Consider the following 24,925-nt stretch of genomic DNA (forward strand, 5'->3'; position numbering starts at 1 on the left):
CTTTACAAGCATGTTAAATTAATATAATTGCTCTTTATAGAAAATATTTATAAGTTACCATTATAGAGATATAGATGATGGTACAAAAACCGAATTATTCTTTCATAACTATATATAGAGAGTCAGAGAAAGGGTTTTAAAGTTATTTTCATTGTTTCAGCAGAATTGACTAGATAGAAACAGATGTTTGTAATTTCTCTGATTTTTCCAGTCAAGTTGATACTTTTTCTGATTGTTTTGATTTGTTTGACGTTCATATTAAGTGCTTAAATGGCTACACAAATTATAATTTTGCAGACAATTTACTGGGTTCCATGTGATGTTTTTCAGGTATTTAGTAGAATTGGGATGTATCAAACCACTCTGCGACCTTCTTACAGTAATGGACTCAAAGATTGTGCAAGTAGCATTGAACGGGCTGGAGAACATCCTGAGGCTTGGAGAGCAGGAGTCCAAACGCAGCGGCAGTGGCATTAATCCTTACTGCGCTCTTATTGAAGAAGCGTATGGTATGAGCAAAACACCTGGGGAAATCAGGGGATACAGAAATGGTCACACACCCATTGGAGTCTCAGCAGGCCCAGTTAATTCTGTTAATTATCACTGTTACTGAAAATAACCTGTTCTTTGATAAGTCTCCAGAGTCTTCATCTTCTGCATGATCTTTGTGTATAGATTGGAGACAGAACATGCAGATCATCTTTTCTTGATTCATACAGAGTAAAAGATGTTAACGAGAAAACCACTACAATTCCCAGTAGTAGAGATTTACTAGAATGGCTAACACTTGGTTTCATTATAGCATCATTCCTTGCTGTATTATTTTTCTTTGTATCTGACTTCAAGGCTTGAGTTTGCCCATGTGCTTAATGCCTGCCCAAAAACTGGTTGCCCAGGTTTAATTGCATTGCATACATATATATTATACAGGTTAGGAAGAGGAGTCACCATCCTTGGAAGTTTGGAACACTTGTCCAGACACATCAGATCTAATCTGGTGTTGGTTAGTACTGCTGGGATGGGCTGCAAGTTGGACTAGATGATTATCAGAAGTCTATTTCAGCTTACACATAGGTGATTCTGTAGTTACAGTCCTCCTAAAGAAAGCTCTGTGAACACACTTTTAGGAAACATGGTCCTAAAAGTCTTTTCAAAAGAAGTCTCTGAGTTTGAGGCCTTGTCCTTACCCATTCAAGCTTGTTAATTTAATTTTTGATAAGAGGGTTAAGACAGAAAATACAAAGCACATAACACATTTACAGAGATCTCTGTAGTTCAAACTGTCTTTACTTGGTGCTGGAGAGTACAAGCTGGATATAGGTCTCGATAGAGGGGCCTGTTCTTTCTGACAGTGGTGGAGGATCATGGAACAGACTGAAAATTATTGTGGTCATATCCTTTGACTGAGCTGTAACTTTTTTGTACTCCTTTTCTCTACAGGCCTGGACAAGATTGAATTCCTGCAGAGCCATGAGAATCAAGAGATTTATCAGAAGGCCTTTGATCTGATTGAGCACTACTTTGGAACAGAGGATGAAGACAGCAGCATTGCCCCACAAGTGGATATCAACCAGCAACAGTACATCTTCCAGCAGTGTGAGGCTCCCATGGAAGGCTTCCAGCTTTGAGGTGCCCCTGTGCTGTGTGCTCCTCTACCTAGCCAATCCTGTTGTCGAGCCACAAGCCACCCGTGGAGTGATTCTCTCAATGTTTTCCATAACCCTGTTTGCGCTCATTCGCTTGCCTTGTGCACATGCTCTTACATACGTCTGGAAAACTTTTGGCTCTCCGTGGCAGGATGCCCCCTCCTTGGCAAGGGGTTGCCAGAATCACCCTTCTCCTCTAGATTCTGAATCTCTCCACTATCATCTTCGTGGAGTTGAGGCACCTTTCTATACTTTGAGATATTCCCTGTTCCTATTACAGGAAAGTAATCCCTCCTCCACTTGGCCCACCCACTCCTGGCATCCAAGTGAAGGCTGCCTTTCTCTTGTATGTGCTGCAGTGTGCCTGCAGTCCAGGGAGACATTCAGCCTTTCTGAGAACGTAGCTGAATTCATCCCTCGTGTTCTCCCCTGGATGCCTCTTTGGACGGCTGCGAGAGATGCGTTAAACCTTCACATGCAATCTATCTACCTTGCTGTATGTGCCAGCTGGGGTTATTGGCATGAGGAACATGTTACAAACAATGGAGTAAGTTCTCTATCCCCTGCAACAACAGCTGCAATGGACATGTTTTGTGGTTCTTAGGAATACTGAACACATCTGGCCCCATCCCGTCTCAACACTGAGCTCCCAAGTTGGATTGCAGACCACTGTGGAGATTTGTATACCTTCCCAATTTTTTCCTCTCCATCCACAAAAAAAGAACCTGTGAATAGGTCACTCTTAACACCTCCCCAGAAATGACTTTCCAAAACAGCTTCTAGAATGGAGAAACTGCCCCCACTTCTGCTTACCAGCACAGTATCATCCAGCTGGGCCTTCCGTAAAAATCAAGCCCTTTTTGGCTCCATGCTCCAGAGTCTGGTCCCTGGTATTCTAGTTATGGCTGAAAAGTTCCTGTCTGCCTCTTTACATTTTTACAGAGCGTGACTTGAACAGATTTGTCATCTGGAAAGTTAACTTCTGAATACAGAAATCTTAATTTGTAAAACTTGGCACGAGGAGTGTTAAATCTCCTTTTCATTTTCACGAGACAAGAGCTTCCTCTCCAGCTCACCTGATGGAATATAGTCCTCCTGGTCAAGGCCCTTATTTAACTAAAATGACACTACATTTGCAGGATAGTACTATTACATCTGGATCCATCTGGCCCTCTCATTTCACTTTTCCCTTTCGCTGTTTATGAGACTTCAGATGAATTAGCATGGAACGCATGGTTCCTCCAGGTGACATCTGTAAGGCATCGTTGACTGCATGGCAGCTGCTGCACGCAGCTGGAGACTGCCCTTCTGCTAGCAGCATGTTCTTGGCTCTGCAACCTGCTTGGATCACAGACCTCTGATGCAAAGGCCAGCCACTCCTCACTGAGTTCAGCTGACATTGACACCAAGCTTTTCACACAAAGATGGGGAGATGCCGCCTGATTGAAAGTGGCAGTTCCATTTTGGAGAATGCAATGGATTCCCTAGGCTGTCCGCTCCCCCCTGCATCGGGCTATGTTCTTTCAAGCCATTTTGGATGCTTGGAACACACATTTGTCCAGTGTAAACATTTCAAAATCGCCACTGGCTACTGCAGCGTCATGTACCTGTGGTAAATGTTTGTGGCAGAACTGTCTTCAAGATCCTCATGACTCCTCTCAGTGATCAGCCACTGCAAAAGCAAAACCAGCCCATTGGATACAGAGTTATAAAAACACATAAGTAACTTGTCATACTGCTGAAAGAAGCTAGGCAAAGGCCTGAACATCAGCTCTGTGTGACCATTATTTAAATAAAGTCTTCTGTCTCTGCTTCAGGATGGAGACTCTGACCTGTGTGGCCACTGCAGAAGCCACCTGCTGCCTCCCTAGCTAAGCCAGTTGGCCTCCACTTTCCCTCTCCCAGTTATTTTCTCTAGTGCTGCTTTGTGCTGAAGGAACATTTAGTTTACTGCACTTGATCTGTAAATGGACTTCAATTCTTTGTAATTTTAGGGGGTTAAATTTGGTGGTTAATTTAAAAAAGCAAAAAAACCCCTCAATGTTGCCTTTACATCACATATAAATAACTGTGTTTCTCTTTTCTTGAAGGGTGATAGAAGCACTGATTAGTAGCAAAATCTTGTTTTAGCTTTTGGATTTTTTTGTGCTGGATTTTTTTACGTGTAAATTTCCAATAACATGTCATTTCTATAAGATTTGTTTAAAACCATGTACCTCTTATTGGATGGTATAAAAATGCTACATATTTTGTAAACAAATCTGAGCAAAGTGTGTGTGCATATATTCTGTATATTCATATATGTATATTCTGTGTATATATACACTAGCGTGTATATATACATATATACACACACACACATATATATACACACATGCATAAAGTGTGTGTATATATATATATACATACCTATATCTCTATATATATAAGTGTTTTCTCTTCCAGGCTAGTGAAAACAATGTGGTGCATTGGCGTTTCCCTTCCCTGCCCCCCCAAGAAAGTAATGACAATTGCCTCTAAATGAGTGAATTAAAAAAGAGTCCATTTAAGCTGACTGGTGTGCCTTCCTGTGTAAGGAGCCTGGCCAGTATTTGTTACTTTTGCCGTGGATATGTGAATTCAGAGCAGATAAGTATAAATCTTTAAACTTGGTATGTTTGTTTGAAGTGACAGGCCTGGTTGACGCAGGTAATATTGTTGTCCTAAATACTTAGACTGTGTAAGGCATTTGACTGGTACTGCATAATATTTTGAGTGAAACCACACCAATACAAGAATCAACATGGCACACATTAAATGGATTAAAATGTGGCTAACTCATAGGTCTCAATGTAATTTTAAACGGTGCTTAATTGAGTGTATTTCCATCAGGATCTTCCAGCAACCAGTTCTTGGCGTTGCTTTACTTAGCCTTATTAATAGGTTGAAAAGAAACAAAATCTACTTCCAACAAAAGCTGCAAATTAAGTGGGTACAGAAGGGAGATCAGACTTGTGAATTATAAAAGGAAAAGCTCACTGATACAAACTTATCAGAATTACTTGGCAAGCCAAGGGCAAGTAAACCACTTGCATTTTAACATGTAGTGTAACGTTACCCATCTAATAAATAACATTCCAGCCACAGATGAAGGACTCTGTTTTGGAGGAAAAGTGCCAGTGGAAGTATGAGGATCATTATATCATATTGCTTGAACAATGCTTCCTAACAGTTCTGTGTGGCTATGTCCCCTGCTAGAAGCACTGAAACCAGTGTTCTCTGCTCTCCTGAAGGATGTGCTCAGACAGGGACCATCTCAGAGAATGCCTCCAGCTGCCACTTTTGTGAAGGACATGCTGTGTTTTGAATGATTTATTGTTGGTTTGTGTCTAAATAAGAGGCAGCATGGTCTCATGTAGAGGGTAGGTGAGGGAGCTGTTGGAGTTCCTGGGTTCTTCTCTTGGCTCTGTCAGGCAGTATGTAATGCTAGAAAAGTGTCTCATATTTTCTTCAAAATTGAAATACATGCATTGGTTTCTGTCTGCTTGTGGAGATACAATCTGAGCATCTTCCAAAAGCCCCACAGGGTGGTAATGAGAATTTATTGAGTTCTTTTTGAAACATCAAGAATGAGGTGGAAGTGCTGCACTGAGATGATAACGATGTCTGTTTTAAACTGGGTGTTAGAGAAAGGAAAATGCAGGACTGCCTGGAATTGCTATCTAGTAGTCCAGCACACAGATCTGTAATCCTATTAAAGCTGTGGTTTTGTTTGGGCAGCAAACGGGAGCCATCATTTTTTCTGTTGGTAAAGTTCCCAGTGGAACATGGCAAGCAAGGTCAGTATCTCGAATTCGGGAGGATACAAAGGATGATGGAGCAGGTCATTGGAAGCTCAGTAACTAAGCCAGGGCCAGCACTTGCAGCTTCTGGGAAAGTATCACAGAAGCATTTGAGGGAACTGCTGCCTAGAGACTTCAGCCTGTTCCTAAATTCCTGTATTTGTTCCTTGATGCCAACCAAATACGGGTGCTTGAAGACTCTTTGCCTAATGTTAAAAGAAGGGAGGAAGGCAACGACCCTGGACCTACATGCTCTTGGACCTGCTTTTTTTTGTTTCTGTCAGCACCCAAGACTTGAAGAACTAGATTGTACCACATGGTCATACATGTGACAGTGCTCCAGGCAATACACTTGTCTGCTTCTCTGGGGACTTCCAGAACAGCTATCTTTCCTCTGTGCTCTTTGATCTCTGTGCCAGCTTAAAGTAAATCCCCGTCTCTTCCAGTATGATGTTTTTTTTTTGCTTGTGGAAATTGGCACAACACACCATTGGTACTCTTCCATGGCAATTTTAGACTTGAAGGTCTTTCTTCCAGTGCCTGAGTCTTATTAGAAAAGTAAGCCAGACCTCTTTGTGTACTGCTATGGCCGTGTCCTGCTGTGGCTTCTGCAGGTTCCACTGAGGCAGTGTTGGAGTTGTCAGGTGATTGCTGCATTAGGAAGTTTCAGTTGCTTCTGGACCAGGTACAGCAATAAGGCACGTGGTATAGGATTGATCAACTGGACTGTTCTGGATAAATGGGAATGGTGTTACAGACCAAGCCAAAGGGGAGAAAGAAAATGAGGTACCAACTAAGGCATAGTATGTTCCTTCCATCGTGCACTGTTGAAAGGCTTTGGGCTGAAGCTGTGAGCTCTCAGTGGTCTGAGGGGCGTTAAGTTCTCCGGTCAGCTGGACTGGCTGCTTTAGCCAGAAATGTGTGTGGGTTTTGTAACTGCTGTCTGTGTTTAGAAGTGCTTCTTGGAAGCCATTACACCAGGAAAGAGGTGGTTCCTTTCACTGCCTCACTGAGAAAAATTTACATCATTTTATAATACCCAACTATTTGCAAAGAAAACAGTACAGTGGTTGGAAGCAAGTTGGAGACCACACAAAGCCCATTGTCTTGGGCTTTGGTTTGAGACTTGAGCCTATGCAGAAGCTGAAAGAAAACACAAAGTTGGGCAGTGATGCAGAGTCTCTATGGCATATTCTGAAATGGTGCAAATACCAAGGTAACATATGTGGAGCTTTTGTCAAACCACTGGACCAGACTTCAGTTTTTGAGTAAATGGCCATAAAGCTTATAGCAAATTAAGTAAAATGAAAAACTGGTGACTGTTGACTGTTCCTGCTCTGAACTGCTTTCAGAGTGATATTTTGCATATTTTTATTTGAAGTACTTTACCAGCTGGATGAATCCAAATAGGTTTGTTTCCAAAACTAGGAGAGATACCTGCTAGTTCTGTTCACAGAGTGCATTCAGAGGTGTGTATTGAAAGGGTGGTATTTTTGAGATGCACAATTTTAAGCTTTGCCATCACCAAGCCTAAATCACAAGTTTTTCTTCACAGAAACCTGAAAGGCTGTCAAATGCACATTTTCTTTTCTGGTGTCATTTAGTGCATACATAACCACAGACATGTAATTGGGCAAGATTTTGTTTTGGTTCCCACCTGTGTGCCTACTGCTGTGGCAAAGAACCAGAATTGTCATGGAAAATCTGTTCACATACCTGCAGTGAAATTAAACATGGCTTGCATTCAGTGCTAATTAAGTGGATGAATCTGTGCAATCCAGGTCTGCTTGACTGACAGTGTACTTCTGATAATTTCCATCCAGAGAATCTGATGACAGGTCATTGTATCACCTGATATGATGTTGGACTTCTGTGGTGGAATTGCCTGCACAGCTTGTCTGATGGGTTACATCTCACTGCAGTACCCAGAAATGTAGCTGCTAGTAAAGATTTGCCCTGTGTTTTGTAGGGCTTTTGATTATTCAGCAATACTGCTAATTTTTAGGGTTACAAGAAAAATAATCTCCCTCTCACTTTGAGAAAGTTCACAAACTACTTTTGTTAAGCTGGTGTCTCTTGTGGTTTTGGTGTCAGCAGGGCAGTGCTGGGCAGTAACAGTTTTGAGCAGTCCTGACACTTCCAATCTACGTTTCCTTCCAAATGAACTGAAAGGAAGAAAGAAAATACTTCTCCTGGTTGCTGTGTGCTCTTCAGCATGAATAGTGTGTGACTGGGCACAATGTCAGAAATAGCAGTCTTGAGGCAGGTGATCTCTAGGTGGACCTAGTATGATGAAAGTACAGTCAACAATTTAAAAGAGCAAAATACATATAAATCTAAGTGAGAGTCATCAAGGAAGAGCTTAGTAGCAGAGAGCAGGAATGCCTGATTGCCTTTCTCATGTTCGTGTGCCTCTGGATAGCAAATCTGACAGTACAGGTTGAAGCTGTTGCTCAGTATTCCTCAAAATAGTCATCTCTGTTCCCTCAGCTTGGATGTTCTCTCATCTCACTGCCAGCTGTGCTGGGACCACTCTTAGGTGTCAGCTGCAGCACCGTGGCTCTCTGGAATCTTATTTCACTCTTCATCTCCTTCCTCATTTTCTTGAAGGCAGACAGTTCTTCACAGGAAGTTATCCCTCACTTAAACAAATTCAGACAGAATAACAGGACCTAGACCAAGCAGTTAGGCTTTCTAGTATCTTAGGATCATTTTGCTGATGTTAATGCAAGTCAGACAGTAAGTTTTGGCTCAAGGGCTCCCTTAATAATTGTTCTATCTTGCACAGAGAGGAACATGTGGATTCTTTGAAGTAGCCAGTACCAATACCAAAGAGATTCAGTTCCATTCTTGCTGAGGAAACCTGGAATAGTCAGTGATAGTGGTGACTGGCTAGTGAAGGTATTTTGTTTGTACAAGCATGGATGTACAAGTGGAAACCAAATAGATTGTTCTTTTGTGTTACAGTTACCTTCCTGTAAGTGGTAAGTAAGAACATGAGACTTCATGCAGGGGATTGGTACCAAGAATGCAGGTACAGGTCCTCCAGTACTTTAAAAATGCTTAGTCTGGTGCAAAGCACATGGGAGACAATTACTGTGCTCTTGTGTCCTATCCCACTAACCATGAAGAAAAGAGTCTGGAAGAAAGGAGCAGTTATTAGGAGAAGATAATAGGTATTTCTGGTTTTATTGAATGCAGGACAACAATAATTCTTTCTTGAACATGAGTGTACAGAACTAACAAACACTCTGACAAAGAAAAGGTGTGATGATACCCTCCTCTCAGTGCTGAGAAGGACTTTGCTTTTCTACCCCAGTCTTTGATTTTTTCATTTCCTCTTCTATGGTTTAGCAGATGCACCTTCCGCTCTCAACTGGGCTTTCTTCTCCAAATTTATGGATGTAAGAGATTCATGTCTTTTCATAGCCTGCAATGCAATAGGATCATCAGTTATCACCTGAAGGACCATAGAGTTGAAACTTGAATCAATAACTTACAAAATACCTGACTTATCCTTACCAAGGCACAGTTCTGTCAGCTTTAATGTCAGAAATCCAAGAGGGTTAAAATAAAATACTGAGAGATTATTTTGGCTGAAAGTAATTACTTGTCTGGGAATAAATTAAACCCTTTTCTCAAGGCACTAGCAGGTACATTCTGTGCTTCTGGTCAGTATTTAATACTGATCTGATTTTCACAAGACAGAAGTACTAGAAACAAATCAAAAGTTAAACATAATCACAGACCACAGAATATTTTGAGATGGACGGGACCACATGGATTATCAATTCCAACTCTTCAGTGAATGGCCCACTGGGGGATCAAACTTGCAACCTTAGCATTATTAGCACCATTCTCTGGTCAATTGAGCTCATCTCAGGAAACATAAATAATTCCAGCTGCTTTGAAAACAAGGATTCCAAAATAGCTGTCTTCTCTTCCTGGTATTTGCATTCATACTACTCAGTACGGAGGAAAATGCTCTGGGAATCATCAGTGTTTGATCTCTGCTGTTAAAGTCAGGAAAAATCCTTCCACTGTTTCATTTCAGAGTGCTGCATCCTTTTCATTGTAATAGACAAATCCTGACAGAAATGCCAGGTGACACTCAGTAGCTCACAGTGCTGGGGTTAAGACTGTCACTATTTTTAAGGTTTCTCTAGAACACAGTAGTCCACAGGAACCAGACTTGAACATTGTCATCAGAAGAAAGGCAGCATAACAAATAAGGTTCTTCTGCCATGCAGATTCTTTAAGCTCAGGGGTTTTTGTTTGGTTTTTTTTTAAAAGGAAGCATCCTAACGGTGACATCATCCTTTTCTGATGGGAGTTAGTCAACGAGGGTCACTTCTGGGGAACCAGGAGGACTTGTTAAATTTTTGTTCAGTGATAAAATGACAAAAATACCAAACCCCCAAAGCAAGACTGTACTAAAAATCCACAGAGTAATGAAGAAGTTTAAATGAAGATTTATTTGCCCGAATCAGCCCAAATTCTGTGCTTACCTGCTTCCCTCTGATCACCATGGTGATGCATCCCAGTATTGTCAAGGCAATCATGACATAGCTGAACTTCACACGCAGGGTGCTCTTTGCTGCTCTCACTGTTTCAAGCCTAAAGAAAGAATAAAAGAACAGACTCATTATCAGAGACCCAAACATATCATTTGGTAAATTATTTAATTTCTCTGTCTTGGCAGTTTTGTGTAATGTTAACAGCACTTGGCTCTTTGCACAGAAAAGTTTTACAAGAACAGCAAAGGCTTGATCCCTGAGTACCTTGGGAGATAGTTGGTAGCACAGGCATTCCTCTCAAAGCTGGAAACAAACCAAACTTTTTAAATTTTGGTTACCCAATTGTTAAAATACTGCTTTTGCAGACCACTTGACTGCAATGCAGAGGAGGAAGGATGCAGGATTTAAGTGCGTATGTTCTTTGTGGAATGAACAGGAAAAAGAGAGGGCTGGTTTTCCTAATACAATACTTTTCTTACTGTCAGCTCCCTCTGCTCATTACCATCCAATATCTGCAAAGTCAGTGAGAACTCATCTGTATTATAACTGTGATATATTTAACACAGTAAAACACACATTTTTCTCTCAATAGCAGAAGTCTGGTAAAATCCAAAATACGGTGTTTTAACAGTTAAGAATTTCTTGAGCAGAGAGAAGCTTTAGCACAGCTTTGCAATTTCTTCTGCCTGAACGTCAAAAAGGCTTCATTTATGATGCAGTCTTACTTTCCAGCAAGGTGCTTCCTCTCCTACAGGACTTGAAAGTGCAGTAAGTGACACACAGGCTGCTGAATGCAACACTCAGAAGTTCTGAACAGGACTTGGTAACAAGACCAGTGGTCCCCACTCCTGCTGGAATCAATAGTCTTAAAGTGATCTGCTTTCCTGAGAAACTAAAGAGGCATGGAGCATTGTAAGCTTTCCAACATCAGCTTTGGACAGAGGAACTCTAAATTATTTTTATTTTTTTTTAATTCCAGGGGGCTTAGCTAACCACACCAGCAGCTATACCACCCTTTTGGGGAACCCTTTGCCTACTCTGCTGTTATCTTTTAAAAACCAGAAGTCTTCCAGTAGAAGCGTAGCAGTTATTAACACCTTCCAGCTGTACATGTGAAGAGTAAAAACAAAATATCATTTATTTTGAGTTAACCTCTGAAGTTAATTCTACCCAAATGACATCTTGGTTACAGCAGGTTTTAAGTCTGTGTTGGAGAGAACAATGCAAGATGGGCCAGTGAAGCATTAATGCTTTTTAGAAGTGCTTTCCACAATAACCAAAGACTTATACCCTGTATATTTAACTATCCTTGCAGAATTTAGGGCAGATAACTCCCTTCTCAAGGAGGTCTGATAATCTCACCGATTATATTTGGCACATGACAAAATTCCAGAAGACTGGAGAAGCACCAACCTTGTGTAATGAAAAGAATAAATGCATCAAACGAGGTTAATTATACCCCAAAGCTAACATGGAGAATGAATTTAATGGAACTTGGAAATTATTACTGTACATAAACATGAGTGAATATGGAATCTCATTACATTTTGACCCTTACAAAAAAAAAAAGATACTTCAGGATCCCTGGTAGTTCAGCATGGTAAATCACACAGGACCTGAGAGCTGAGAAGTTTTGTTCTTGTTTTTTCAGAGTACTGATTTGAGTACAAGATTTCTGATCATAGGGAACAAACACATCCATCTTCAATGAAACTAATGGTTAATTTTAGCATCCAGGTTATTTGCTTCTGCTAATTATCTGCAGTGAAAGCCTTGAGTGCAGGCTGCAATTAAGCTGAAATGCACAGTAGTAGGATTTAAAAAAGTTCGCTAGTTAATTTTGGAAATACGTTAGAGGTGTTAAGAATTTACAAGAGCAAAAGGTAGATATCTAAACACAACTTGCATTTTAAATCAGTTCAGTGGCTAAGTTTAACATTTGTTTAATAAATAGGTTGCTTCACTACATTTTACAAGATTACTGATTTACATCACAAGCCCTTACAACCCACAATTAATCTCAGATTAATTAATTAATCTCAGAATGGGAAAAAAGTTTTTGTGCTTTTATAGTTCTCAATTGTCTTCTCAGATTTGGCTGAATTATTTGTCTAAATAAAAAGAATTCCCTATGCACTTGCAAAAATGGTCAGCTTTTATCAGAAGTTGGTTTGTCCTTTCAATAAACTACTGAAATCACTCACTCTGCTAACTCTGTTTTCTTAAAAACATTCATTACAAGTATTTGGTATACAAAAATATATGACGTGATAGTAAGTTTTAATAATTTACTCCTGTATGTATTTCAAATGTAATTTTAACAAAAATGGTTCAGTACAAAATGGAAGGATTCCACTTCTAACAAAATTTATTTATTGTGATACATTTAAATACAGGGGTGGATTTTCAATTCCCATGCCGTGCATCCAGACAAACAGAAAATATTTAAGAGGGCAGCTACATAATTTTCTTACTCAAGTAGTGCAAGATTGACTGTTTCTTTTTAATTTAAATAAATACATGTATTTAAAAGCATTATGAGCATGTTTTAAAAGATAACTATACTACCTCTAGGAGTGTTTTTTAAACTAATAATTGTCTATTGTTGGCAAGTTTGATCTTTATTTTTGGTGTGCAAACCAGAACATTCAGTTTTATTTTCTACTTTTCACACTGGACAAAGCTTTGACATTTTGACTCAGCAGCAACAGGGAAATTTTGACTATATATAGTTAAGGAGCCTTGACACTGTTTGTTGGTTTAAATTCCAACAGTAAAGGAAGTTGGCCCATGCCCGTTAGGTATTCATTAAAAAACAGTTTACGTGAATTGCAGTTATTTTATAGCTGTATATGAAAGTTCTCCCCAGCTAAAGACTTGACATATAATGAAAAACACTAGAAAAAGCTCACACTAATGTTTGCAAAAAGCTTTCTAATTGTGAGGGAAGAGTGAAAATGAACTGTTCTGATGGGTTTTTTTAATGAAACAACTGATAAATGCTGGTCAACCCTTTGCAAAAAAAAAAAAAATCAAGAGGGATACATTATCTTAGCACAAGAGAATTGCCGACGTCATTTCATCTCCAAGGATGATAAACCAAACAGCAGGGTAAGGTTTTTCAGCTCTGCAAACCCATTCCTTTTTAGAAAAGTCACTCTGGAGCTGCATTCAAGTAACTTATTTCTGCATAGACAAAGTCTCTTTTACAGCTTCAAAGGCAACACTTACGAGACAATCTCTGGTATATCCTCTGGCTTTTTGTAGTGGCCTGCCCACAACAAAAACTTTCTCTCCCAGTCTGTAGGCTTGTATCCAGGCACCCCTGAAGCAGATCGACCTAAAAAACCCCAACAAGAAAACCACACAAACAAAGACAAAACAACAAAACCAGAAAACAACAAAACACCAGAAACAAAAGTCAGAGAGGCTGGATAGTCAGAGCTGTAACAAAACCAGTTGGGGTGAGCAAGGCAGAACTCTATATGTGATTGCTAGAGGTGGTTAGAGAATGGAAAGTGTATCACAGATTAACAAATGTGTAAATACGGATTAAACATAGGAAGCCCATGTAAGGAAAGCTAAACCCTTTCCAAAATCTCAGTATCTGCAGGTCTAAATATGCAGAAGAGATACGCTCCACTATTTAGGCTTCTTAAGGTGCTGTCTTTCTATTTTATTTAAATAAGGCTAAAAAAAAAAAAGAAATCAAATGGAACAGCTATAGAAAAGCCAACATGCTGCACAGTAACAATAAAAGCCAATATAACATCACAGAATGTTAACTTTTCCGGGCAGTGTAAGCTTTTATCTTATCTGAAAGTATAAATAAACAGATGACTATAGGCAAAGACTGGGCACATAATTTTCAGATCAGTCTTTCAAACTCCATATACAAAATATTCATAATGTAACAGGAAGCTTTTCATATATAACATACCATTGCAATCTAAGAAACAAAGTTCAAAGATAGACAGCTTTTTCCTTTTTTCTTTTAAACAGCAGGCAGTATCGTGTATGGCCATGTTTTCCCTTATGGATTCATGAATTGTCTAGGAAGTGGGGTGGATACAGTTTGCTGACAACACCAGGTTATTCAAAAACTGAAAGAAGAGGGCTGAGCCCAAAATGCCATGGGGCTTCAGAACCCAGAGTCAGTGAATTGGCCTGACAACTTCCTTGTCCATAAATAGGAAGAAATTCCAGTTCACACATAAATGACAGACTCTGTCCTCACTTATTAATCATTACCTAGGCCTGAGCAGTGGTTTTGGCAAATAACAGAAAGGAAAGAAGTGTTAACTGTCAGTGATCAGGAACTGAGACAAACACAACAGCATTACTGTGCCTCTGTGTAAAACTGTGACTCCAGCCTTTTGAAAAGCGTGGGAAATACTCAGAGGGAGCTGAAATAGAACAGGCACAGAGAACACTGGCAAGGACAGCCACAGGTATGGAATGGCCACCGTGTAAGAAACAGTGACTGAGACCCTTTGGCCTGGAAAAGCAGTGACTGAAGCTCTCTTCAGCCCAGCTGGGCATTGTAAGAGACCTTGGGAGTGTGGGTTATAATGAGGTCTTGGTTTGGAAGGGGTACTGAATAAAGGAAAATCAGATTATAAAAAAGTGCACATCAGGTTAAAAAAAACAAGACTGTAGCTGAGGAATTTCTTCTTAGAGAATAAATTCTTAGAGATATATCCAGCTTCAAGAAACTGGGAAATTTTGTGGGGAAAAAAAAGAAAAAATCCAGTAAGGACTATTAAACACCAAGATGCCACCTCTGGGGCAGTGGTCTAGAGGAACCCTCTTCCTATTCTCTTCCTTAGGTTCTTGCTGTAGGTCACTATTCCCACTGCACAAAAAAGTAAGGGACTTCCTTTACTGGCCCCTGCTGGAGACATCACACTTTTAAAGAAACCTTTCATCCTACCCAGTACAGCTGATGTTTTTAACACAGAGTCGTGCCAAATGCTACCAATCTGTGTGCTCCTTTTCTCCTGCATGGGTGGGCCATGAGGAACCTGTGATACAGGGAGCACAGGAACTGTCCCATATATAGGGAAAAAGTGTTTCGTGGCCCGAGCTTTCCCTGACCAGCTCCACCCTTAAACATGAACAACTCAGACTCTGCCCTGCAGGGCACGTTCAGTTTTTGGAACAGTTGGAGCTGGCTGCACTCTGAAAAACTGCACAAGTCTTTTAGCTCACGCAACATTCCTAAACATGAATAGTTTACAGTGGGGCTGAACAGGCAGTCCCAGAGCAGAGCTAAGGAGCCTCAGTGTAGGAGTGTGCACTAGATAAGCTCCTGGTGATCTGCTACAAAGTGAATGTTGTGTGACCATCGCAAGTGGAAATATTGACCCCTGGCTTTTTGTTAGAAAACAAGACTTTACCAAATTTAATGCTCCATTTTTCAGTCTAGAGACCAGAACTCTCACAAAATCAAGGATAAGAGCATCTCTGTCAGCCGAATTCCTGTTCAGATGATTGCAGGATGGATATGCAAGTATTCCGTGGCATGAAACATTCCATAACTTTATCAAAGACTCTTACTCTTTGACTGAAGGTCTTTCTGGGGTTTAATGCACAGCCTTCTGCTTATCTTTGGGTCCACTCCCTCAGTCATCCTCAGAACTGAGGGAATATTTCTTCCCAGCAGTTTAACAGCCCTATCTGGAAGAGAAAGCAGATGAAGCAGAGGCCAAATTTAACTCAGAGCAGTTGCAAGTGGGAACCAGCTTTTCAATGGAAACATTTGTTTGTTTGTTTGTTTTTAACACAAAAGGAAAAAAAGAAAGAAAAGCAATAGTACAAATGAAGACAAGAAGTACCAGGTTTAATTGTAACAGCCTTCTAAAGAAATTAAAACTTGTTTATAAGGTGTGCCTTGAACTTGCTCAGTAGTCTTACGTAGAAAAATGTGAATGCAATTAAATTCCTTTAGGAAAAAAATAAAAGTATGCAAGATTAACGTCCTAGCAGCGATTTCTAAAACTCATTACACATCACAATTTCCAGGAACTCATCTGTACATATGCTTCAGATACACTTTGGATGGTGCTATTTCACGGACCACCAGCATTCTACCAATCTTGTAACATCCCAAAAGCACTGAGAGATTCAAGTCAAAAAGGCCGAATCTTTAGCACTGTGAGGTAACTACTTTGTAGTGCATTAGAAAAGGCCGGGGCACCTTATATACGAACACATACTTTAAAGAAGGCGGTTCTAATGAATTAATATAACGAAAAAGTTCTGGAAAAAAAACAAACTAACTCAGAAAGGCAAAAAGGGCATTTTTAAAAATACGAGCTCTTTTTTTCCTTCGTTATACTGTCCGAAGGTGTCTCTCTTGAAGCACTCTACTTTCGACGTATAACACACCCTCTCTGTACGAAAACATTTAAGGGCGACACCCACAAGGGAACGGGACCCTTTTCAAGCTCTTTAGAGAACCCGAGGCGCAGACCCACTCCCGGCGCTGTTTGGAGCGCCAGCCCGGCCCCTCGCTGTCCCGGGGCGGGGGCGCAGCGGCGGCAGCGCCGGCCGGGCCCCGCTCACTCCCTGCCTCCCGCACTCACCGGCGCGGCCCCACATGGCGCTGCTTCGGCCCCGCCGGGCTCCGCTCAATGTCACCGCTGGGCCCCGCCCCGGGCCCGCGATTGGAGGGAGCCCCGCCGCGGGACGCTCGGGGCCGGCACCGCCTCCGGTGGGGGCGGCCGGAGCTCTGCCAGCGGCTGCAGGAGGCGAAGGGGCCGCGAGGCCGCCGCCGGTGGAGATGCCCGGCCGGGGGCCGCTGCGCCGGGGGCCGCGCTCCGGCGGGTCCCGCCCCGCTCCGCCCCGCGCGTCATCCCGGCCCCGCGCCGGATTGGGCGCCGCCGCGCCCTCGGCCGATCCAGGATGGCGGCGCCCAGCGGAGCCGCGAGCTGCGAGGACTTCGCCGAGTTCCAGGTAACCCGCGCGGGGCGGGCGGGGCCGGGCCGGGCCGGGCGCTGCCGCCGCCGCCGCCGCCGCTTCCCGTGCCCGCGCGCCGCGCGCTCCCGCCGCCTCCCGGCGAGCGGCCCCGCGGGAGCGCGCGCCCCGTGCGCGAGGTCACCCCGCTCCTGGCGGCCGGCGGGATGCGGCGGGAAGGGAGCAGGGTCCGGCCTCCCCTCCCCTCATCCCCCGGCAGGAGCGGGGCCGGGCACCTCCCCGTGCCCGCGGGTCCCTTTCCAGGGACGGAGCGCTCGCGGCGCGGGAGCCCCGCGGGCGGCGGGAGATCCGCGGGCGCCTCCGCGGCGTTTGAGGGAGCGAGAGGGGCCACCCGCGGCTCCGGCGGTGCGAGCAGGGCCCGGGCCGGCGGGACCCGGCCTGTTTCTCCAACACGGAATCCCAGAATATCGCGAGTAGCTAGGGACCCTCAGGAATCACCGAGTCCAGCTCCTGGCCCTGCGCAGGACACCCCAAGGGTCACTCCATGTGCCTGAGCGTGCTGTGCAAACACATACTGAACAGGCTGTGACCACTTCCCCAAGGAGCCTGTTCCAGTGCTCTGCCACTCTCTGGGATAAACTTTTTCCTGAGATCCAACCTAACCTCCCCCCAAGCCCCCCAGAATGGTGGGGGTTTTATTCAAAGTTTGCCGTTTTGGTGCAGGTTTTGCCCACTTTCCTGTGTGGAAGCGGGGACGGGGCCTTGGGCAGAGGCTCTTCAGCCTGTCCATGCTGCCTGCAGGGCCAGAGGACTTCAGGGGGCATCAGTTCCTCACCCCTGCTCTGGCCTTTGCTGCCAAGGAAACTCCGTGGTTTGCAGCACATACTCCTGAGTGTGGGATTGTTCCTTTGGTGTGCTTCTAACTCTTTGTAAGAAATCCTATTTGGTTTCTCTTAAAATGCTTAACTATGCAATTTTTTTTTTTTGTAGTAGGCTTTTCTGAGAGGTATAACCAAGTATCTCTCTCTCTTTTTTAATACAGGAGCTGCTCAGGGTGATGAGGACAATCGATGATAGAATTGTTCATGAATTAAACACGACAATTCCAACAGCTTCCTTTGTGGGGAAGGTTGATCCTGGTCAGACATGTAAAGAGCTGTACGAGTCTGTGAGTGTGCACACCTTCCCCTTTCAGCTCCCTCCCTGCTGCTTTGTCATGTGCAGTGGCCAGTAAAGCATCCTCAGTGTCTGAGGAAAACACTGCCTTGGTAGATGCTGCTTTGTGTATTCCTAGCTGTCCCACTCAACATCTCTTCAGTTTAAAACCATGCAGGGAAGTTCTTTGTTCTGCAATACTGATCCTTCGAGGATGCTTTAAAAAGGGTGCTTCCTTTTCCTGCTGCTCTGCAAGACTCCTTCTCATGTTTACCTTTGACTTTTGATCAACTTGGTAAGAGCAAGAACGAAAGGATAGTCTGAGTTGAGAGCAGCTGCTGCTCAAAGCAGTGTGTTTCTCACATCTGGATTATGAATTCAAAGGGATTTCTATAGGCACAGCAATACCATGACTTTAGAAAGTGTCTCTTTAAACTTATAACTAGGAGGTTTTTATTCTCTGATGAGTCACTGTGACTTTCTTTCTCTCCCCACTTAGTTGATGGCTGCTCACACCAGCAGAGAAAGAATCATCAAAAACTGCATCTCTCAGACTTCCGCTGTAGTGAAAACTCTCAAAGAAGAGAGGGAAAAGGCTGATGAAGATATAGCATTATTAAAGCAACTCAGGAAAGAGCAGACAAAGGTGAGTGGTGGAGCCTTCTAGAGATCACTTATAGAGGAAGAAGTGGGTATGTTTCCCAAGCAGAAAGACCAGTGTGATGGAGAGAACCTGAAATGGATCCTGAGTCAAGCAGTCTTTTCCAAGGTTTTTGTTGGCTTTTGTTGGTCTCATGAGAATTATTTTCCCAAGGCCTCAAGGCAGAGAGCTGCCTTGCAAGTGGAGCATTTCCTGAGATTCTTTTACACAAATGCTGTAGAAAAACACACATTCTTTCCCATGGTGGATTCTAACCTTCAGTGACTGATACCACTGAGGCACAGCTTAACTTTTCCTGTTCTCTACTAGATGCTTCCAGACAGCCTTGAATTCCACTTATACAACCTTTTTGCTGTTTGGTATTTCTTTGGATTAATATTTGGAGTACCTTGTGATGGTGTGGGAGACACTTCTGGGTTTGCATACAGAATTCTAATGTGCAAATGCCTTCTCAGCCTTCTGGCCTGCGGGTGGAAAATGTACCCTTTACCAGAGGGGACTGAGTATCAGAAGTGGAGAAAGGAGCCCCACTGAAGTTCTCACCCCACTTCCAGGGCCCCGTTTGTAAGGAAAAGGATACCGAGAGAACCATGTGGCAGACAAGCCTGGTCTATTGAACTGCCAGCAAGCATGGATATTAGTTTGGAAAACTAGAGTGGTATTTTAGTATTTTCTACACATACTGTTAGCAGAGCCAATTATTTAAGTCATTTACTTACTGAACCTGAAATCTCTCACTGAAAACAGTGGGAGTATCACAATGATAGTGTTTAATGCTTGGAGGTGGCTTCAAATGTTAAAAGCAATCCATAATTTAGAAAGATCTCAGAAATTTTAATGAGCTTCTCCTCAGATTTGTACTCAGACTTTATGAGGTGTGATCCTCCTGATTATTTTTTTTTTGGGCCTCCAAAACAGAGTTGTGTTTTTTCTACAAGTTTGAAAAGCTATCTTGGCAGAATATATCCTAGTTTTAAGAGTGAGAATTTCAAATACCTATTCACTTGCTTGCAATACAGATCTCTTTTCCCTTGTTATGTGGGTTTCTCTCATCCTGCTTGTTGTACAATTTGGAAGACTTCATGTAAAATTATTGCTTCTGGGTCACTGAATGAGAAAACTTGAAGTAGTACTTTATATGAACTGCTAAAGATTCTCTGAGTGTTTATTTTATAGAGACTTATCCTGGTTGTCCAATCACTGTGGATGCTGGATTGTTATTTCAAACAGATTGAAGTCCTGTTGAGTTGGGGAAAGTGCATCCAACAACTGTAGCAACTCTGTGTTCCTGGGATATCTTACTTGGAAGGTTTTTAGTGGGATTGCTGTCTTGGCTTGCACCTGTTCACCAGGCCTCTAATTGGAACCATGGATTGAAAATGGATAAACTCTGACTTTTAGTCTGTTGTGTTAAAGACTCCAACAAGGATATATCCTAAATTTGGGCAGAAATGATAGATGGTTCTTAAATCTCCTACTGTTGCTTCAGGACCAAATTACCCGAACACAACAGTCACACCTGCCCCCGGGGTTTCTAATAGGTGTGAAACAAAGAGATTCTTACCCTTCTCATGGGTCAAGTGAGTGCTCAAGAACTGTATATTGGTGGTAGCTCTTCCAGAGCTTTTGCATCTGGGTAGAGCTGATTTGTCATGCAGTGATGACATAAAATATTAACTGGTTCAGAGAGCACGAACAACACGTGATCAGACTGCAGACCCTTTTTGGTCAGTGCACTGAGTAGATGGCAAATGAAGCAGAGAGGATCTGTTCATAACCTTAGTTTTAGATCCAGAAGCCTAGCTGGATTCCTAGCTTTGCTGCCAGCTTCATATATGACTCTAATAATGCAAGAGTGGCAGCTGAAGGCTGCAGAGCTAACTCCAGCCCTGGCATTCGCAGTGCTGAGTGCTTGAATTAGGTGCAGTTATTTGTGCCTGTGAAGGCAGCAATGTTAATCAGTTAATTGCTAGCAAGTTTTGATGGGCATTATTTAGGAATAGAGCATGATAACCAGGATCTGCTGCCAGGCTTGCTTTGTGAGTCTGCCTTCACTGTGCCCTTGCAGACCTGTGTGTGCCCTGAGCACTGGCTGACTGGAAGGGCCAGCTCCCAGGGTGATTACACATCGTGCCCTTTGGTTTGCACCATCAGAGGAGGTGAGCACCTGGTGCTGGGGTTGGGAGCTGAGAAGTTGCGTTAGGAGTAAGTACTGAAGGCTGCAGGGAGACCTGTTTGACAATAACCTTTTTATCTGTTATTTTCTGCAGTTGAAATTGATGCAGTCGGAGCTCAGTGTTGAAGAAGTGGTAAACGACAGAAGCTGGAAGGTACTCAGTCATTTAATAGTGATGATGTTCTGTCCCAACAGACAGTCCTGCACTGGAGGTGTGAGGCTGGTGCCTTATGAAGCAGGTTAACTAGAAATAGATGAGGGGAGTGCCAGGGGAAATGCTTCAATGGAGTGGTTTTCCAGGTCTGGATGCAGAGATCAAAGCTTTTCAGTTGGACTGCTAAGGGAAGAAAAGCGTCTGATTCAGCGGGCAGGAAGGACTGTGGATTATTCCCTGTGTCCCTTTCTCCCCCTTGCCAATGGCTGAGCAGTTTGTAGGCTTTTCTGTGGTTTGTGGACTTCTCTGAAAAGCTTTGCAGGGCCTCTAACAGTGTCAGAGCGATGGATCTTTCACATTTGCCTGAATCTGGTGCTGCTCACTCTGAGCAGAGCCCAGGGGAGGGTGAGGCTGTAGAAGCTGAACTTTTTCCTGATACAGTTTCTTCAGGCCTGAACAGACACTCCCTGGTGCAAAGGGCAGCCTTGCCATTGCGCTCCTGTGTCAGCAGAGGGTGCAGATCACCCTCTGGATTGATGGCCTCAAAGTCTGTCTGGTGATTTTAACACTGAGCTTAAATTCTGAGGTGGCTGTATTGTGTCACTGCAGCATTTCACATCGGGCATCCTTTTCTGGTTTGGTGTAGCTTTTCAGAGCTTTCATTACTGCAGATAGAATCTCTTTCCTTCTCCAAATGCAAAAAGGATTTTTGTAAATAGCTAGTGTTAGCTGCACCTTCCTTTTTAATCTCTTCTTCATTGTTTCAGTCCCCTAAATTGCACCAGTGTAAAAACAGCTTTATGTCCTGGCTGTTTGTCAGTAACCTCAGTTCAGGCTGATGAAACGAGCATTTACAGTTTTCTCCATATGCTTTGCCATCAGTACACCTCTGTACTGTCCCAAAAAGCTAAGCATGCACTTCAGTTTAATTTTAAACCTTCTCAGATCTGACTAAATAATGCCACAGCCTTAACAAGAACATGTAGCAAGTCACCAGGGGCAAATATTTCATGGTGACTCTGCTATAGCGGAATAGCCCCCACCCTAATCTTCATTCTGAAGCACCAAATTTAGTAATGATCCCAGAGGTTTCTTGTAGCTGCATTAAGCTTTTACTGGTGACAGAACTGTCTAATTTTTCCTGAAGATGGAGAGTTTATAAACAGTAAGGTATGCATGGTGCAGGGGTACTTTAGCCTCCTAGTGTATTCCTCAGCCAATAATCAGAGTGGGGCTTCAAGAGATAAATATTTCTGGGTTTTATCTTCAGCTCTGCTATACTGTGCTCTGAATATACACATAAATGTCTCCTTTAGCTGCCCTTGAAAATGTCACTAATGGAATTCGAAACAGTCATGGAATTGCAAAAATAAATGCAATTTGTTACATGGAAATGATTATTAGTGTGCAGGCTGCTGTTTTACTGTTGTACACTTCTGGCTGGGAAGTACATTTGTACTTCTATTAATCTTAAACAACTGAAAACTAATTGGAAAAATCTGATTAGGAAAGAGTTTCTTAAACACTGGCTGGCTGACTGTAGCAATAGTGGTGTACAGAAAGATGCTACTTTAGAGAAATGCATGCAGTGGAATTTGGATGATACCAAACAAAGAATTGACTCTCAAACAAGACACTTGCATTAGTCTCTGTCCAGCACCTCCATACTGGAGTTTATTGTTGGGAGTGGTTTATACAAATACGTAAAAGCCATCAAAATCTAACTTTCATGTAGTAACATGAATTTTAAGGTTTCTCAGCCATTGCTTTTCCTGAAAAATGTCTGAAAAATGAGAATAGCACTTCACAGGTAGACCAATGGAGTTTAGTGGCCTAAGTAACACACTGAGATCTGTGAGCCAATGATCCTAAAAGTAGGAGGCAGTGTTAGCAAGACTGCAGTGTTGATCTTCCTGCCACAGGTTGTGGAGTTACTGTTGAAGATACTTTGAAAGTTAGCAAGATATCAAGCAAGTTGGTGTGTTGTTTGATGCTGGAGACCCTTGCAGTGCTTTAGAGAGTATTTCCAGCACCCTTTTAGACATATATGCCATTAAAATATCATTAACAGACAATGGACAAAAACCAGTGTGATTTGTTTAGTAGTAAAATTTTTCTGAATTGGACCTGCTGTTGCTCTTAATTTCTACAGTTTCCTCCTATCACTGATCTCAAACCTTTACCTCATCTGAACTCTTCCAGAGGTGTCTATTCCATGTGGTAACATAATGGCTGCAAGAAACTATATCACAACTTTTGTTTTCTGCAAAATGAAGCAGTTTGTAATACATGTCTATTTCTTAAAATAAATTAAATTTGAAAGGTAGTTGAAAATTACTCGGAAATTGTTGAGAAGCAATGCTGTAACTAAAGTGTGCTCCAGGCTTCACTTTTGCTTAGTTGCCATAGGTTCTGGACTGTGAATAAGATCAGCTGTAGAAGATTGTAGGAAAGTAGAGCTTGAAGCAGTGTATTTATATAAAGTGTTGTATAACTTCCCCAAATCTACAAGATCACTCACTTTGCACATAAAGTCAATGGGAGAGTTCATGAAACTTCATATCCTGATGATCACAGGCACTTGGGTCTGCCAAATGCCTGGACAGCTTGGCAAAATATGCTCTTGTGGGAATGCTGGTGGGACAACCAACACCTGCCAGAGCCTCAGCTTGGTGTCAGGTGGTGCTTGTGTTGCTTTCAGGAGTTGTGCTGGACAAGTTTGGATAAAAACTGATAAATAACTAAATGGCTTGTGAAGAGCATCTGCAACCTTGGTGGGAGCCTGTGTGTTTTGCTTTGGATTCAGACTGCCTTACTTTAAATAGTCACGTTTATTGGCCCTCCTTAGGGCAGGCCGGCAGTGGTTCAAGCTAAATATACATGATCCTCAGTATCCAGTTCTGAAGGCTAATTTTTACCCAGAGAAGGTGCCAGAGGTGAGTGAGGCAGGAGTGCTGTGCCCTTTGCAGGGAGTGCTGGCAGCATTGGCACAGGCAGGCAGATCACTGCAAGTGTGGCTTCCAGGAGCCCTTGTCCCTCTTCTTGGCTGTCATACCAATGTAAAATGTGCCTGCTCAGGAAAGACAGGAATACAGCGCCTAAATTTGAATGCCAGAGTGAACCTAACAGAACACAACCATTCAGGAGCCTTCCAATGATTATTTCCCTCCCTTTAAAAACAAAAAGGCATCTGCCCTTTTCATGATGAGAGCCTGCCAGGATTAAGAATCTGTATTATTGGAGGGAGAACACTTAGTGCTGTGCAGTCTCCAAACTGCAAACTTTGTATTTACTAAAGCCAGAAGAGAAGGTGAATGGAGATGGATGTCTTGGTAAGTGCCGTTTATTGATACCTCAGAGCTGAGCAGCTTGAGATGGATGCTACATGAAGAAGTAGTTGCTTAAACTGTTGGTGAAGTTCTGCTCATTTCCTGGATGGGGGTGATTCACTTTTGCTCTTCTGTTTTGGTGTCTCAGGTATTTAATGAGCGGTGCCGAATTCACTACAAGCCTCCGAAGAGTCAATGATGGTGTGGGGTATTTTCCATCAAGGTGGTCCATAACTGTGAGAGCCAAACTGGAAAGAGACTTTGGGTGAGCTGAATTGGGACCCTCCAGAGCCAGTAGAACCCAGTCTTGTTTTGTTTTGGACCTACTTAGCTGAATTCTCAAGCTTGAAATGATTCTCCTGTAATTAAGAGAAAACAACTCATCTTTTGTACAAAATATGTGAACAAATGAATTTTATAGTATTAAAACAATTTTCAAACGGAATGCAAAACTGGCATCTTTCTTGAACTTCCACAGCCTCAGTGATCCCAGAGGGGAAGAAACAGTAAAATCCATCCTGAGCATGGAGGACAAGGTCTCCCTAAGC

At 42.6% G+C, this 24,925-nt stretch overlaps 3 protein-coding genes across 3 annotated transcripts in view; 2 read left to right on the forward strand and 1 right to left on the reverse strand.

The window, feature by feature from the left end:
- The window catches only part of KPNA1 (karyopherin subunit alpha 1), a 50,859-nt gene extending 46,402 nt beyond the window's left edge, over positions 1-4,457 (forward strand). The window contains exons 13-14 of the mRNA XM_058861304.1: positions 331-509; positions 1,441-4,457. Coding sequence (XP_058717287.1) covers positions 331-509; positions 1,441-1,628 — 367 coding nt within the window. The 3' untranslated portion in view covers positions 1,629-4,457. The remainder of the gene's footprint in view (positions 1-330; positions 510-1,440) is intronic.
- Positions 4,458-8,637: 4,180 nt separating this feature from the next.
- FAM162A (family with sequence similarity 162 member A) lies at positions 8,638-16,824 on the reverse strand. Its single transcript, XM_058861343.1, has 5 exons — positions 16,572-16,824; positions 15,544-15,663; positions 13,216-13,324; positions 9,976-10,084; positions 8,638-8,897 (listed from the first exon to the last, which is right to left on the reverse strand). Exons 1-5 carry the CDS (start codon positions 16,585-16,587, stop codon positions 8,811-8,813), a joined length of 441 nt encoding a protein of 146 aa, XP_058717326.1. The 5' UTR covers positions 16,588-16,824; the 3' UTR covers positions 8,638-8,810.
- MIX23 (mitochondrial matrix import factor 23) lies at positions 16,810-24,822 on the forward strand. Its single transcript, XM_058861355.1, has 5 exons — positions 16,810-16,941; positions 17,945-18,070; positions 18,557-18,703; positions 20,989-21,048; positions 24,526-24,822. Exons 1-5 carry the CDS (start codon positions 16,891-16,893, stop codon positions 24,574-24,576), a joined length of 435 nt encoding a protein of 144 aa, XP_058717338.1. The 5' UTR covers positions 16,810-16,890; the 3' UTR covers positions 24,577-24,822.
- Positions 24,823-24,925: the final 103 nt, after the last annotated feature.

This window comes from Poecile atricapillus, chromosome 1 (genome assembly GCF_030490865.1).
Source record: "Poecile atricapillus isolate bPoeAtr1 chromosome 1, bPoeAtr1.hap1, whole genome shotgun sequence".
Lineage (NCBI taxonomy): Eukaryota > Metazoa > Chordata > Aves > Passeriformes > Paridae > Poecile > Poecile atricapillus.

Coding starts and splice junctions, on each gene's coding strand:
- MIX23 (XM_058861355.1), top strand. CDS start 16,891: ATGGCGGCGCCCAGCGGAGCCGCGAGCTGCGAGGACTTCGCCGAGTTC. Junction 16,942..17,944: donor AGGACTTCGCCGAGTTCCAG/GTAACCCGCGCG, acceptor TTTTTAATACAG/GAGCTGCTCAGGGTGATGAG. Junction 18,071..18,556: donor GTAAAGAGCTGTACGAGTCT/GTGAGTGTGCAC, acceptor CTCCCCACTTAG/TTGATGGCTGCTCACACCAG.
- FAM162A (XM_058861343.1), bottom strand. Junction 10,085..13,215: donor GATATACCAGAGATTGTCTC/GTAAGTGTTGCC, acceptor TTCTTTCTTTAG/GCTTGAAACAGTGAGAGCAG. Junction 8,898..9,975: donor TGGTGATCAGAGGGAAGCAG/GTAAGCACAGAA, acceptor ATTGCATTGCAG/GCTATGAAAAGACATGAATC.